We start from the raw sequence: 17,295 nt of genomic DNA, 5'->3' as shown, positions 1-17,295 counted from the left end.
GAAATACCTGACATCTAAAATATGTCAGAGGGACCAAGAAAATGCATCTAGAGAGAAATGAAAGTGTTAGCATTTCTTAAAATGACCTCTAAAAGATATTGTTCATTAGGGCACACAAGGATCTGTCCTGCAGCTACCCTGATTCTGCCCAGGCATGGTTCTATTCCACCATGTTAGCACTAGACCTAACAGAATCTTAATGTCAAATTCACTAAACAGAACTGAGAATGGACCTGTGAGAGCTTGGCACTTGCTAAAGATAGGGAAATGCTCAATTTGCAGAGGTCAAGAGCAGAAACATTTTTATATTAGCTGACTGTACATTAAACGTGGATGAACCCAATGAGCTGGATCAGCTCTGCAAGATGAAACCTTTAAGAACTGCACTGTTTGGCCATTGGTGAGCACAGCCACAACCAGAGGTCCATCACCTTGACTGCAAAAACCTTTGCCAGTTCCTTCAGGATAAAGTCAAGGGCAAGAACATTGGCTTCTGCTTGCAGAGGTGGCTCCTGGGTGGTTTTGGAAAGGCAGGCAACTTGCCAGTCTAAAACATAACTCACATGTCATCTGGAAAAGTATTTAAAGCATACCCCGTTTCTGGGATAGGCTGTCACTGTATTTGAAAAGTTGGTGGAAGTGGAAGAATCATTTCAGCAGACTTCATTGCTAATTCTACATCTTCAACAACCTTTTTTAAAAAGTCCCTGAAGAGGAACCAAAGATCAAAATACAAAACCGTTAAGATAAACTACAGAAACATGGGAAAAGATGGGAGAAGGTTAAGGAACAACGGCAGAAATTGAACAGTCTCAAGAAAATTGGAAGTGCTTTGGGACATATTTTCTCCATATGCACACCTGTGAGCTTTAAGCTGAGACACACACAGGTGTGCCACCAAAAGATTATGCCCACGACAGTTCACAATCATTTTTATTTAACCCACAAGCTTTTATCACCACCTAAATCCAGGAATCAGAACAACTCCTCCAAACCTACTACTAGTACCCATGCCAAGACGTGGTTACCTGGTACATGTTCTCCCAGACACTACACTTGTGTAAATCAGGCAAAAGCCAATAGGCAATAAAGGAACTAAAAGATGAAAATCATTACTTGCAATCAAAGAGAGTTTTGGATCTCCAAACTATACAGCAGCCAACACTTGCTGCCATCCCTGAGATACAGGCTCTGGTAAGGCTGTGCCTACCACATCTGGTAGGTTGACTGATACCTTAATTTAGTTTGCATATGATGAGCTAAGTGAAGTGTGAAAACATCTTGATTGGAATCTTTCATATTACAGGAATCTCTTTAAAATGGAAATGACACCTGATCATTTAATATGGTGATGCATTTGACTAAGCCATTAGAAATTCTATTTAAAAGACCCTATTTGAAACATCCTGAAAGCATCACCATGCCTGTGAAGCAGTATTAAAATTTAGCACGACTTCACTGAAAATATATGTTACTGGTAATTCTTAATTTACAGCAGGACTTGCATCCCTGTGAGGGAATTTAAGTTACCAAAGTACAAAACTTGTTGGATAAAAGCAACAGCATGGAGATATACAACTGTATAAATGCAGAATTGCATTAAACCTTTGCACATACAACCATCACTGAAGCATCAAGTTCTAGACACTAGGCAAATACTGACTAGCTAATTATATGTATCTTAATGATAGAAAGGGAAGGAATTTGACCAATATATTAATAGCAAAAGATTTGGTCTTCCACTCTGTTCACAATTACACAGTGAGACTATATTTTACAATACCATTAATTGCTTAATTATAGAAGGAGTTATCAAAACTAATAAATTTAGTCTGATCAAGCCATTAGGAATTTTGCAATTGGCAAAGTAATGCAAAGTATTATTTCAAATTAGAAAATTTGAAATTAGAATAAGAAAATTCTATACTGACACATTTACACATCACCTCTTCACCTTGAAGCTCCAAAGCAGTTGCAGGACAAAGGCACTACTCGTACTTTACAACTTCAAAAAGCCAAGGTGGGTGAATCCTGCAGTTCAGAGAGGATGTGCAAAGTCAGTGCATTCCAGGTTATTCTGTTCCACACAACCCATACTTGTGAACTGTGTGTGCACCTAGGGAGAAGAGAGAGCTGCTCCTTTTAAACTCTGGAAGTGCCTGGCTTAAACACTAATTTGCTTCATCTGCCAGGAGTCAGCATTTGACAGTGAAAAAGAAGGGTAAATAACCAGATCACAAAAGCAGCCTTAGCAGCAGTTTCTAGGCTCAGTTAAGCCAAATTAATGAATTGTTCTTCCATTGCTGCAGTAATTCCTTAAGCTTGGTCCACAGGGAGACAGGAAAAGCTCCAACTCCACCACTTCCCTTTTATGCTGTTGGAGCTCCCTGCAGAATACAGACACAGAGTGACAGATGTCAGCTATATGTACACCTGTGGGTGAACAACATCTATCACACCAGGAACCATTTCCAGTTCTCATTATGATGGAGATCAGTGATGCTGCCATCCCCTTTGAGGAAAGCTACACACGTGGGGAGGAAGGAATAGGAATCCTCTAGCCCATAGGGAATGTGCTGTCTGCTTCCACAAAAGCCAACAAAAGACGTTGGAAATGACCAATGGGAATATCCAATTCATTTATGAGACCATGAAAATCATTAAAAAACTCACCAGCAAACCCCAAAACACTCAAACAGCAGCACAATACTCAAAATTCACCAAGTATGTTAAAAACATACAACGAGAACGTCTGTAACCTCCATACACAAGTTATTTCAATTTGTAAATTATAAAACTTTTTCAATTGATTTCTAGGTCTCAGTTTCAGATTTGATTAGTCTCCTGACACATCATTACCATGCCCTCATATGCACTGTAAAACCATGGTTTTAAAGAAAAGATTTACAGTTAATTTTGAAATAACTGGGATGAGGTGGGGTGGCTACTGGACAAAATTTTATGATGAATGCAGACACTTTGACTTCTTAAAATAAAACACTGGCATATTAGAAAAAAACAAACTTTATCAGTTCTGATGTTAAAGCTACATAAAGAACATAATACAATATAATTTTACTAAGAAATCAGACCTCACGAATATATTTGGTGCACAGAAGTCATCTGACATGATCACAAAGAATCAGATGAATGATTCAGAGATCCTGGCTGAACTACAGAATGATAAAGTGAAAAAAAAAAAAGAAAAAAGAAACCAGCTGAATTATTCACAGAAGGAGGCAGCAAAGTAAGCCAGCTGGTGCACACAGACATCCTCTCATGGAAGGAAAAAAAATCCATCAATCCCTATTAGCACCAGATCAGTTCAGAGCTTGCACACTTGGGAAGACCAGCATGCATCCCTGTGGTGGCTAAACTTATTTACAATTTATTTCCAGTTACAACACTACTTATTAGGTGTATTTTCTGATGAAATGGAACTCTCCATGAACAGCATGAACCAAAGCTTGGCAACAAAATGTTGAGCAGGGATGTTGGACCAGATGACCCATTGTGATCCCTTCCCACCTGGCCCATTCTGTGATACTGTGACTTTGCCAACTGCACCTTTTTCCTTGTTTATCTGTTAAAAAGACCCAAAGGAAAGCCAGGATTGGTATCTGCAGTCTCAGATGCTCCAGCCTGCAGCCAGCACCTGTTTGAGATTGAATATAACATGCTGATCCCAGGCTGCTGCCAAGGCAGGAACTCAGCAGCAGTACTTTCTATGAAGTAAGGCTTGTTAAAACCTTATTTGTGAAATGCATCTTCATCACAACAAAGTACTGAACACAAGAATTATTTTTAAATTGGCTGCTTAAGAACAAAGCATGTTAGGGAGAAAAGGTGAACCAACTCCAGTACATACCAAACATTCTCCTGAATGTCCCATGCAGTGAAAGGCATGAAAAATATTCTTTTGCAGTAAAATATCCTTACCAGCATTAATGATGACCTGGAAGAGACAGGTTGGCAGTACCTTAAGTCACTTATTCTTTCTTACCAATTTTGCCTAATCTATGCAATTGCTGTTTCCCAAAATATGCATATGGATATGGATTCTGTCCGTATCTTTTGCAGATCAGGTATCTTTTGGATACCTGTATCCATGTATTTGATGGCATTGCCTCTAAATGTCCTTACCAAGCTACTTGGTTATTTGCCTTTACTAATCCTACTGTAAGATAAAAAGTAGTTGACTGTCAATTACATCAATAATATAAAGCACCTTTCTTTCACTGGACCAAACCTGAGAAATCCACTAAAAATGCTGTCACTTTGGAGGTGGTCACATTTATCAAATTAGAGAATGGCTTGGATAGAAGGGACATTACAGCTCATCTAGTTTCAGATTCTATGTTTATGGGTCACTTTCAATAGCCCTCAGTCAAGGACCTGCTGCTCAGGATCTTTGCTAATAAACTCATGTATTCATGACTCTCCAGAATTGTCATGTGAAAGCCCAGACATCAGAAACTTTCTTGAAACACCTAAAAGAAAAAAACCTGAAGATGAGTCTCAAAGGCATAACACCAATTCCTATAAAGACAGCAACTGGATTTCCTTTAAAGCTAAGTTTTCCTCAGTCTCAAAATGTAACCCACTTGCATTTACCATAAAATACCAATTGCTAATTCCACGAAATACTTATTACTTCACTTTTAAAAGGTCTACAAACTAACAAATCTGAAGAAGTTACTACACAATCACCAGGTTTATCCTCTGAAGGTAGTATGTCACCATGATTTTTTGGAGGTTTGGGTGGGGGGGGATATGGTTGGGCAGGTGACCCTTTTCTGGTCACAAAGTAAAAGCATTGTGCTTACAGAAATAACTGTATTTAAATTAATATGAACCATGTTTTGCTGAAGATAATTTTACTAATTACAAAAGAGCAACATTATCTTCAAGTGAAGGGTCATACTGTCCTTCTAGCCCCAAATCAGGCAATGTTCTTTACACAGCATCAGGTAACAATTTCACTGCAATCATTCTCCCAAATGTGACTGATGAGGACCACAAAGTTCTCAAGTTCTGCAGCTCATAGCTTCCCTTATGAAAGGGCATTGAGAACCTATTTCATGTGATGAACACAATTTTGATAGCATCAGTACTGCATGAGTCATCAATCTATCCCACAGTCCCCTTCAATCACCCCAGGGAATTATCTCATACCGATTCAGAATCTCTCTTTATTCTGCAGTGTCAAAACATGGCTTGTTTGAACACAGCAAGGCTACCTCTTGTCACGAGTCAGTTTATTGGGCTTCCCAAACTGCACCAGCTGCACCAACATGTGACTGAAGCCCTACAGAATACAGCTCCAAGTTAAGCATAAAGTGGCCATCAGTTCACTATTTACAAATATTCACTGAAGAAAGGAAAATCCTCCTAAAAGCCTTGTGGGTTATTGTGGGCAGAAGTGCATAAAACCAAGAAAAAGCTCTTTACACAGTGAGGAAAATTCTACCTGTTTGAAGCACAACAGTGGCTTAAAAGGCCCCAACCCAAAAGGGGAACAAGCCAAAAATAAATGGTACAAGCAACCCTGATGCAAGAGCTTGCCCCTGGAAGATGCAGTGCTCTAGGGCACAGAAAACATGTAATGATCACAAGAACAAGTTGTCACTTATTAGCTATTCACAAATTTTGTATGTTTAAATTTCTTTTTCTTTTTCCACTCTGGATGCAGTCCAGGGAACACTGGTCCTGCCAGGAAGAAGGAACAGCAATATAGCAGTTATGTAAGTACATACTCAGCCACTGAGTTTGTCAAATCTAATTTATATGGCTTCCATTTTAAACAAAAATATAGGACTATTTATTTCCTACTACTATCTACCATTTTCTGGTTTCACTAGGCATTCTGCTACTCCTCCTGTGCCTCAAACCAGCCTGCAAGCACCTCATCCCAACTACCATGCTACAACTCTGCAACACAAACTTACCTCTCAGTTTAAGACCCATATAACTTGCTAGGATAAAAGTAACATATAGAAGGCTTTATACACAGACATTTTACAATTTAAATTATGATTTATAATCTTAACAGTAATTTAAGATTAGAATATCAAGCCACAGCTACAAAGAAATACAGAATATGTGTGTCAAAGAAGATTTTTTTGTAGTTTTGTTGGGGCTGTGCCACAAGTTGCTGACATTGTAAGTAACAATGAGTTAAAAATCAAATAAAAATCATTTGGAAAAATTGGAAAAGGGCAATATCCATAGTGATACCTTTTGCAGATCTTTGTCCCAGCCCCTGTCTCCTGTAAACACCTGTGTTACAGATATTCCCTGCATCTGAAGTTCTTCTTTCAATTAGCAAAATCTAAACATTCTGAAACACCTTCTGCTAGGAATGGAAGAGCCTCATTTGCTAACGGTCAGTCCTGGGCACTGATAAATTGATGTCCTGTGGAAATCAAATGAAATCAGAGCCCTGTCAATATCTGCTAAAACCTAAATCTGAAGAAAACTATGACTTTGCATTTATTTAGGCAATAGCTGCTGATACATCTAATGCTGGCTTCACAACTGTGAAAAGTCTAATAATTTGTTCCAACCACTAAGTTAATGAGAAGAGTTTCCTGTTTAAAAATACCCATTTCCTTAACACATTCCTTCATCTGCAGCACGATCACACTGGTTGATTAGTGTAAATAATGCTTTTAAATAGACTGGTTTATTCAATTATTCATGGAAAGTAACCCAAATCCTCTCTAACAAGGAGGCTATAGATGGAAAGTGAGCACAGGGACAACAGTATCCATTGCCTTGACTCCTGTGCTATTGCTCAAACTGGTATGTTCAGCCACGGATCTGGATCTGACCACTACAGAATATATTATTTCCCAGTTTCCCAAACTGCTCAAGGCAGACAAACACATGGCAAAAAAAACTATATATATAATACACAAACTCACAGCAGCCAAACTAATCCTGACCTCACTGGTGCTTCTGTGTACACAATCAACTGAGACAACGCTCACACCCAAATTTGCTTTTTTGAATAGCGTTTCTGAAAGCAAAAGGAGGGCAAAAATCTTTACTGACTGAGCTACTATCTCTGAAAACTGAATATTCTTTGCAGAGTCAAACTGGGAGGACCTCCAGAATGAAGCTCTTAACATGCTGGCACTAGACCAAGCTGGGGGGTGGGAAGCGGGGAAAAAGAGCTCAGGCTCCTGCCAGGAGTGACTCCGGGGTCACCTGCTTGACTGTTTAAGAAGTTTCAAGGTCATGCATTTTACTACACAGACATCTAACCCAGAGGCAGTAGAAAAAAGGCAAAGAGCAACAATAAGCATCCCCAGGTACAACCATTTAAATTCCTACAAGGTGTACTACACAACCTCAACTAGCTGGTTGATAAAATTTTAAGCTTCTTCGTGATTTTTACTTAGCACATGAGAGCTTAGGTAAAAATATATTAGAAAAGATGCTCACACCTAAAATTGCTTTTATGAATACTGTTTCTGAAAGAAAAACAAAGGAAAAAAAGTCTTTACTGAGCTGCTATCTCTGAAAACTTTGCAAGCTGAAGTAACTCCCACCAAATACAAAATTATACCCACACATCTGAAATGAGAAACTTCGGTAATTTTGTTTGACAACATAAAACTGCCAACAAAAGTTTTGTAGTTGCAGCATGTTTTCCTTAACCCTACCAAACTTTGTGCTTCCACAACATGGCCTGTCTGATCTGCTCTCTTTGCATCCACACATTCTGACCCTTTTGTCAACATTTCATTCTCCTGACAATGTAGGGCAGAAATCTCATAATGAGGGACTTTGACAGAATTCTGCCTTAATACACAGGCAGCTGGTACACATGGAGCTGAAGCCCCTCCAGTTATATCCAACCTACCTCCCAAAAGAAGTTTTCATTTCTCCATAAGCAAATAATTTCTCAAACACTATTTGATAAAATGCTGAGTTGGCTGATATTTTCCCTCTATCTGATGAATCCCAGATCTGTGGAACACAAACATAGTGATTATGATTTATGGGACCTTTCATATTTGAAGTTCTAGAACAAAATGCTGCTACAATCAGAAAGTCCTATATTTCATTTGAGGCTGGATCCTCAACAGATTGAAGGAACAGCCGTACAGATACAGGCAGACTCTGAAAAAAATTATTTTGGGTATGGATTCATGTTGAAGCTAAGATGAAGTACTGGCACCCTCCTTCACTCTTCTGCCCTCAACCCAATCCAGTTCTGAAGCCATCTGGCTGTAAGTAGGAAAAAGGAAAAAATAAAAAAAAATTAAAATTTGAGCCACAGTGAATTATAACAAAAAGCCAGAAAAATTATTTGCATCTATCTTCATAATAACACAACACCAGCTATTAGTGTCTTTTCAGTGTGTATAAATAGCAAATCCAACAAGAGGCAGATTTTTGTCAGATATCCCTGGCATCCAGCAGAACACTGAACAAAAATTTCCTGCTGGTTGAGGGATGAGGCCCAACTGGATTCACCAGGTGCTGGAATTCTCTTCAAGTTCTTAAAGGGATGTACACAGAGATAATCAACTAAAAATGTCTTGGACTTTAAAAGGTGAACAACAGACATAGAATGTTAACAGCTGCCTCTTTCTTCACTGAATTGAAAACTGCAGACACCCGCTACAAGGCACGAGCTTCAACACAGGGAAGCAACAACAACAACAAAAATCCACAGAAGCTTAAAATCTTTGTGTGCTGTGGAGCACTGCTGGAGAAACACTGTGAGAAAGAGAAAAGGTCATAATAAAGCAGTGAGAAAGTGATAGGAGGATATGATGATCTTAGATTTGGAAGCTTTAATTATTCAGTCATACATTTCAACCTGGTCGCCTGAATTCTGCATTGCAGAACTGCTTTGTTAGACCTCTGCACAGGAAAATCACACATTGTATTTTACTGCACATCATGGTGGGTTAACAGTTGGGACTCCATGACCTCTGAGGTCTTTCCAGCCTAAACAAATCTATGATCTTTGAATTTGGGTCTGCAATCATCACATCAAGAAAACTCAGGCGAATGCACCAAGTTTATGTTTCCTGGAGAGCTACAAACCTTGTGCCAAGAAACTGTCAAATACTTTGATACTTACTCCAAGGTAAATACCAAGGCTCTTAACAACCAAATGACTGTCATGTAATCAAGAGAGACTGATATGTTTTCCCTCCCATTTGCATACAGGTATATTAAAGTCTGTCTTTCAGTTACAGAACTGGATGATAACCCAACTCTATAAAATGTCATCAAGCAGGCACCTTCTTTAGTCTAAGAGATGCCATAGCCCATCCTCAATGAAATCACATTTCAGAAGAACAAACTAACTAAACTTTCAAAAAAACAAACTAACCCAAAGGGAAAAAAAAATCACCCCAACAGCGTTTTAACTAGCAAATGGAAAAATAAAAAGTCATTTCATGATCTCAAGATTGGCAGAGCTCAATTTAGATGAAGGATAGGATGGTAGAAGATATATATCAGTGTTCAATGCTGATTTTATAAAGGTCTATTTACTTCATAAATGTGTACTTATAATTTTAAGGGAAGTTTATTTTTGCACAAGAACACCTGGAAGAAGTACTTCCTTTAATTTTCTTAATGTACAGGTTGCCATCATACTTTTGTTTCTCACCATGTTTTAACCTTCCCTGTCAAAGCAATGTATTAAAAAAACAAGATTTCTACACAAACGCAAGGAAGAGATTAATTTAAACAGTGGTTAACTACAGCAGAAATCCAGAAGACAACCAATAAAAGCCTCAACCACCTAACTGGTTGAGTTTGAAATTCTGCTTTGATGGGAAAGGAAGTTGATGACCTGGTAAACCCAGTTTTCGTGGTTCAGAATCTTCTGTTTCCTCACAGTGATAAAGGTAACAGAATAGTACATTTAGTCCTTTTTTCTGCAAGCCTTTAAGTGCATCACCATCATTCTTAAGCTGGAAGCCAGAGTCAACAAAATAAGAGTGGGTGTCCTCACCGCTCACAAAATTACTTCATTAGAAACAGCTAAAGCTAAGAAGTGTAAGGATGCTCTCACCTCAAATGAGATACCTTGCTTATCCTCCTATGCTCCAGAAGGCAGGGAAAAAAAAAAAAGAGGAGGCCAGGACAGCAGAATAACAATGATGGAAAATAAGTATGATGGGGGAGTGGGAAGGAGAGCTAAAGGGAAGGCACATTACAGATGAAAACCATTGCCTACCATACTGTTGCACTACTAAAACAGTGCTTTCTAACATGGCTGCTAATATTTTAGGTCAACTCAACAAGAACCTCTTAACCAGCTTATTACCTTCCAAAATAGAGAGGAGAACAAAAAAAAAAAAATCTTCTCTTGATCATCTACCACAGCAGACATGGCAAGAAAAATAAAATGCATCAATTTGTTCTACCTTCACGGTGTATAAAGGTTCAGAGGACTCTTGGCACCCAGTGTGAAGCCTGAGGGCATTGAGAGGAAAGGGAGAAAAAGGAATTAACAGTTCCTGGGTAACCTGTTTTTTGTGTGCTGAATATAGAAGCCTTGCTAAGCAGCACCATGTGGTCTAGCCTAGCCTGGTTTGGTTGGCACATGGCTTTAGCTCAAGGAAGGGGGGAAAAGGCCAACTGGCAGCATAGAAGAAGGCCAATCTGGGCTGCTGACGAATGGCAAGACACTGCCACTCAGGTAAAGAAGCTACCTGTGAGAGTCCATCATGTAGATGCCCACATCCCCAAGAGTCGGGCTAATGAGGAGCACCAACACAATGAGCAAGTAGATCAGGCTGCAAGGATAGAGGTGTCACAGATAGACTTAGACTGGCAACACAAGGGAGAGTTGTTCCTGGCTCGATGGGCCCACGATGCCTCAGGTCACCAAGGCAGAGATGCTACCTATAAGTGGGCATGAGACCGAGGGGTGGATCTCACCATGGACAGCATTTCCCAGGTTATCCATGACTGTGAGACGTGTGCTGCCATCAAGCAAGCCAAGAGAGTGAAGCCCCATACCAATGATCCAAATTAAGTATGGGGAGGCCTGGCAGATTGCTTACATCACACTGCCTCAAACCCACCAAGGCAAGCCCTATGTGCTGACCATGGTAAAAACCACCATGGGATGGCTGGAGACCTATCCAATGCCTCATGCCACTGCCCGCAACACCATCCTGGGCCTGGAAAAACAAGTCCTTTGGAGACATGGTACCCCTGAGAGAATTGAGTCAGACAATGGGACTCATTTCAAGAACAGCCTCATAAGCACCTGGGCCAGAGAACATGGCATCGAGTGGGTGTACCACATTCCTTATCACGCACCAGCGGCTGGGAAAGTGGAACGGTGCAATGGGCTGCTTAAAACCACCTTGAAGGCACTGGGCAGGGAGAATTTAAAAAACTGGGAGCTGCATTTAGCAAAGACCTCCTGGCTAGTTAACACCTCACTCCACTAAGGGAGCTGGACCTGCCCAATCTGAAGCCTTGTGAACAACAGAGATCAGGCTCCAGTGGTACACACCACAGGTATCCTGGGAAAAACTGGATTAATTCTGCTTCAAGCAAAGACAAACCCATCCATGGGGCTGTCTTTGCTCAGGGACCAGGTTGGACGTGGTGGTGCAAAAGGATGGAGAGACATGACGCATCCCTCAAGGGGACCTTGTTTTAGGGTGACCTGGTTCTAGTCACACTGTGCCTGTATCTAAATCTAGATGTATATATGTATATAACTGGGGTAATGCACGTGTGTATATAGTTTAGAAGTTTAAGTTTGGTGCAAAATGTTGGTATGGGAAAAAAACAGGGTGGATAGAGGTTAGGATTTTATTTTTTTCCCCCCCTCTCAGGGAATTTTCTGCCATCTGCTGCCTAAGAGATGACAACGACCTGTACTTAAAATAGACAAAAGATGTAGCTAAGGAGGAGAGGGAGGGGTACGGCTGGCTGCACTCTTGTAGCTGAGGGGCTTTCCCTTGGGAAGGGCAGGAGATTTTGGCTGGGCTCAGCTCCTCAATCCTCTCAGGATCAGAGGGGACAGCCTGAAGGATGCCAGCCAGGTGCCCAGACCTGCACAAGCCGGGTGTTAACGTGTGAGAACAAGCTTTGAAAAGTTCCTCAGTCCCCTTGGGCATTTGGCAAGCCCCAGGTACCATGGCACAATTAACAGTTTCTGTTGGAGAGCCCAGAAATAAAGCAAGGAAGATGCTGCAGGTCAAGTTTCACAGACCACCATCTGTCTCTCCAGTCACAACAGTTCTTCCCACTGACAGCCTCAAATCATATTTATTCCCAAGTATTTCCAAGATTTCCGTTACAGAAAACTACATTTTAAGACCAGAAAAAATGCAACTCCTAAATATCATGATTTATCACAAGAAAAACAGGAACAAGTGTGTGTGTCTGTTTTTTCCTCACCCGATTTCACAGGAAGAAATTTAATACCACATCAAAACTGTTGGTGCAACAAAAGGATCTGAACTTTTCAGCTCTGACCACTACAAGTTTTATAAGAAAGAATAAAGAAATAATATTTTCTTTATAAAGAAAATATTTTTATATTGTTCTGACAAAAAGTATTATGTTGTCAATTTATTTTTTTAAAAAAACAATCAAACTAATTACAAAAAGTATTTGCTGAAATATTTGCAGTAGCCAAAGATGTCAGACATTAAACACCTTTACTTTTTTCAGGAAATACTTCATAGCTGGTATCTTCCTCCAGTCAGGAATTACCTGCAGTACCTCAAAATGTGCCAAAAACACCCAACCCTTGCAAAAAAAAATCCCCAAAACAATAAAACCCCAGAGAAAGCTTCCTTGTTATACAGACAACTTCTGCCTTTCTTAAAAGGGAAATAAAAAATTGGGATAAAAATAACATGAGGGTCAGCTTCAGTCTAGACAGATGTAAACATCTGAAGGGGAACCACTGACCACTCCACATAAAAACTGCATCCTTTGCCACTAAAGCTCAGAAGAAACCTACGAGCAATGTGGCAGAAAGCAGAAAATGCTTCTCCCCAAATCAACAGGGAAATAACTGAGGTTATAATTAAGATGGCAAGCTACATGAAATACTTTTCTCTCTCTGAACTAATCCTACAACCTGTTTGGTAGAAGCCATTGAGAACAGTGTTCTCCTTCTATCAATAGGTGGAGTAACAGAAGATTTGAACTAGCAAAAAAAATCTCTTCAGCCTCTTTACTGTAGTTATCCTCTGTTCTGAGTTTCATCTTAGTTCACAGAATCATTAAAGTTGGAATAGACCTCCAAGATCACTGAGTCCAAAGTAAGATCAACCTACAAATTCCTAGCAAACAGAAGAAAACCCAAATCCATATATTTAATGTTTCAAGCTGCAGAAATCCAGACCAAGAAAATGTTGTATCATCACACACTGGTCAAACACCACCTCAAAGTTGGTACAACTGTGTTTTTCTTCCTGCAGTTCTTTTTCCTGATTTTTGCTAAACGCAAATCCAGTGTTGTGCACCCAAATGGCCCAGACTAACTGGAACCAGATAGCAACAAGCACCTAAAAATCCCAAGAAAAGAAACAAATGTAGTGGTATGTTCTTATAAGTCCCTGAGCTGCTGGCTGAGGGCACTGCCACCACCACCAATCCTAGAAGACAAAGCCAAGACAAGCTGACACCAGGTCCTCGTTGATACATCACACAATTTTATCTTTCACTGCTTCTATACGTCTTGTCCTTAGATGATCAAGGAACAAGTGAAGTATCTTCCCGCAGAGATAACCCAGAAGAAGCAAAAAACAACCCAATTTCAAAGTGGTGTACAGGTAAATTTAGGTACATAAAAATATACACATATATATGATGTAATATCACAGAACAAATACAGGCTTTAAAATGCACATTGATGCCTTTCCTATGGAATCTCCACAGCAGATAAGAATTTTTTAAAGAACTGTTTATAACCTTTAGTTCTCTTTCAGAGCAAGGAAGAAAATCACACCAAACCTCCAAAACAAACTCCAAAACACCAGTGTTTTATAGTTGCTAATAAACAATCTGAAGTATTGGAGCTTCACAGTGTCCCCATCATATTCTGACACAGAACCTGCCAGTCTGATTAGGGAACTCTGCATCTTTCCATTATATTAGAAAGCTGCAGCATCTTAGAGTCTTAAGATAAGCAAGCCTAGTCCACAGATCCATCAACTGAAACTCAGCTTAGGTGCCAGGCATGGTCTCAAAAAAGTCCCTATCTCCCCAAAAGTTTGTGGAAGATCTCTTAGTTTTCTTTACAAGATTCACATTTTTTTTTTTCAACAAGAAAGAAATTAGTGTTGATATAAAAAAGCAACACAGTAGCATCATAGTAAGGTCACTTTTTATCCCAAACGATTATTTTTCTAGTACACAAAGAATACAATGTCAAGCAAGAGATTAGGATCTTGTAAAGCTGAAGGATTCCTAACAGTGCACATGACTGGAATTGTAGTATGAACTGGCATTCCATCCCCATCCAAAATTCTCAGCTGAATGCTCTACTTAGAATTTTGAGATGTCTTTAGAAAGCACCAATGTACTAATGTCTTCATTTTTCTCCACACCTCAACACAAACACTTTTCCCAACTTTTGCTATGATCATCTGAAGCAAAACCAAATGAGATTAATCATCTTCCTGACTAATTTTTTACAGGTGAAAGTACCAAAATCAAAGAGAGCAGACATTACTCCTGCCTCATAGTAACACACACATTATTTCAAAGCACACAAAGTAGAAAGGAACTTGATCTCATGTTTCTCCTTTTCTCTTTCTCCCTTCACACTTCCCCTCCAATGATGGGAACATCCGCCCAAGTACTGACCTCCTCTAACTTGAGGCATATTAAGCATAAGAAATCTTAGACTGCTATTCCTTCCTCTCCAAGTAAGCAAGTTCTGAGCATTAATGATGGAGGGCTGCATTAAAAGCTGCCCATACAAACATCAAGCAATGGCAGGATACGAGCACGTAACGTATTTCCAGATGTTGAAGAACTACTTGCAAATGTTTTCCAGTTTAGGAAAGACAAAAAAGGAGTCACATCTAAGCTCATAAACTAAGTCTTCAGAGCGATCAAGAAATTTAAGCTCGCTCCATTAGTCCAGCAGCTACACAGCAATACACATTCCACATCGGACCCATAGCACTAGGACAGTGTGCAATCACCTCAGGCATCTCACGGGTTCAACCCACTGCAGATCTACCTATGGAAGAAGTATTTTATCAGTTAAACAAACACACAGTCGGGTCACACAGCAGAGAAGCCAGCCCCAGGATATCCCTGCACGTGTCAGCAGGCACACAGGAAGAACCACTGCGCCCAGCACGGCACGCGGTCCCAGCTCACACGCAGGAAACTCATCTTGCAATGCATGCCCATGCAACAGGGCATGCCAGCTACTGCTTCTGACTGTGCCTGCAGACTTGCAGCAACAGGCTACACTTGGACAACAGTCACCCATCCTACACTTCTTCCCTGCCTCTGCACCAAAGCTTCCACACTGGAGATGACGACAGCAGACCTCTGAATAACTTCTGAAACCGTCACCTGAAACAGGCAGAATGTTTAGGTGAAATAGCCCCAGTTGTGCCCACCTGAACCTGCTGATCTGAAAATTGCAGTATCTGAGGAAGACACTGAATGCTCCTAATCCCAAACCCACAGGTGGTATTAATGGGTTTGTAGTTCTTCTATGCAAGGGTGCAGCTTGATCGTGTAACTGGGGAAAAAAATGCAAGGAGCAGCTGCTCCCAGAACATGCTGCCTGGGTCACCTCCACCCCAGCATGCCCTCCTGTACCTGCCTGTCTGCAGGACAGGCTGTGTCAGAGAATCAGCATGCAGAAAATCCTTCCCCAGCTCTGTAACAGAGATAGCATGACTAACACCCGCAGGGATCACAGAAGGGCAGTTATCACCAAACACTGACCTGCAGGTGGAAGGGATGTCTCCTTTTGGGGGCTGAAAATCCATCACATGGTCACAGTGACCCTTTGCCTGATTATATGACTACATTTAGTCACCTCTTTAATGCACAGGGCTGGAGCCCCTCTGCTCTGGAGAAGGCAAGGAGAGCTGGGGAAGCTCAGCCTGGAGAAAATTTTAAGGAGACCTTAGGGCCCCTTCCAGTGCCTTAAAGGGCTTCAAGAAAGCTGGAAGGACTTTGGACAAGGGCCTGGAGTGACAAGAGAAGGGAGAATAGCTTCCCACTGGCAAGAGGGCAGGGTTAAATGGGATATTGGGAATAAATGTTTCCCTGTGAGGGTGGGGAGGCCCTGGCACAGGTTGCCCAGAGAAGCCGTGGCTGCTCCATCCCTGGAAGTGTTCCAAGGTCAGGCTGGATGGGGCTTGGAGCAACCTGGACTAGTGAAGGTGTCTCTGCCCCTAGCAGGAGGATGGAACTGGATGAGCTTTAAGATTCCAACCCCAGCCATTCTATAAATCTGTAGTTTTATAAAAACGGAGCGAGCATCATCATATTCCTGCCTGTATATACAGCGAAGCACAAAAAAAGTTGGAAATTAACGACAGATACAGAGGGAGAGACCTGAGGTTTTAGCTACAGTTAGGAACAGATATTAAAACTGAAACAAAACAGTTTCTCCAGAGCATCCATCTGCACGCTAACTGTCCGTTTGGAAGAGTTCCTGAGGGGCCACCACCAGGCGTCAGTCGCAGGGGCCGCGGGCGCTCGGTGCAGCCGCGGGGACGGCGCAGGCCCGCCCGACCCCGGCGCCGCCGCTCGCTCCCGGCTCGGGGCTCCGGCAGGAGCGCAGCCCGGGCCCGCCGAGAGCTGCGCCGAGGGGCGAAGACACCGCCGCCCTCAGACTCCTGAGCGGCACCGCGCCCTCTGCAGCCACCCGCGGCCTTCCTGCCGCGCCGCCGGCCGTGCCCGGCCCCACAGACCCGCCCGCGGCCCGAGCCCGGCCGCACTCACCCTCCGACAGCTCCAGCTCCAGCTCGGCCAGGCTCTCGCGCACCTCGGGCGGCAGCGGCACGGCCTCCAGCGCGCAACCCCCGCGCTCCGCCGCCATGGCGCGGGTGGGCGAGCAGCGAGCGGGCCCGGCGGAGCCACCGCCCAGCGCTGCCGCAGGTGGGGCCGGGGGCGGGCCGGAGGGCGGGCAGCGGCGGGCCCGGCCGGCCGGCAGGCAGCGGAGGAGGGACGAGGCGGTGCCGGCCCCGCCGGCCCGCGCAGCCTCAGCCCGGGACGGGGACGGGGCCGAGCCCGGGGTTGGGGAGGGGCCGCAGCGGGGCCCGCCCGCTCCTCCTCCGAGCGCTGCTCTGCTCCAGC

The 17,295-nt window shown here is 42.2% G+C and overlaps 1 protein-coding gene across 3 annotated transcripts in view; it reads right to left on the bottom strand.

The window, feature by feature from the left end:
- DIP2A (disco interacting protein 2 homolog A) overlaps positions 1 to 17,038 on the bottom strand; it is a 73,049-nt gene extending 56,011 nt beyond the window's left edge. For all 3 annotated transcript variants that reach the window (XM_062506592.1, XM_062506591.1, XM_062506593.1), the window contains exon 1: positions 16,942 to 17,038. In XM_062506592.1, the coding sequence (XP_062362576.1) occupies positions 16,942 to 17,038 (97 nt within the window). The remainder of the gene's footprint in view (positions 1 to 16,941) is intronic.
- Positions 17,039 to 17,295: the final 257 nt, after the last annotated feature.

This window comes from Cinclus cinclus, chromosome 21 (assembly GCF_963662255.1).
Source record: "Cinclus cinclus chromosome 21, bCinCin1.1, whole genome shotgun sequence".
Classification (NCBI taxonomy): Eukaryota; Metazoa; Chordata; class Aves; order Passeriformes; family Cinclidae; genus Cinclus; species Cinclus cinclus.
The sequence above is the reverse complement of the archived record's forward strand: the minus strand, read 5'-3'. Positions and strand labels throughout refer to the sequence as shown.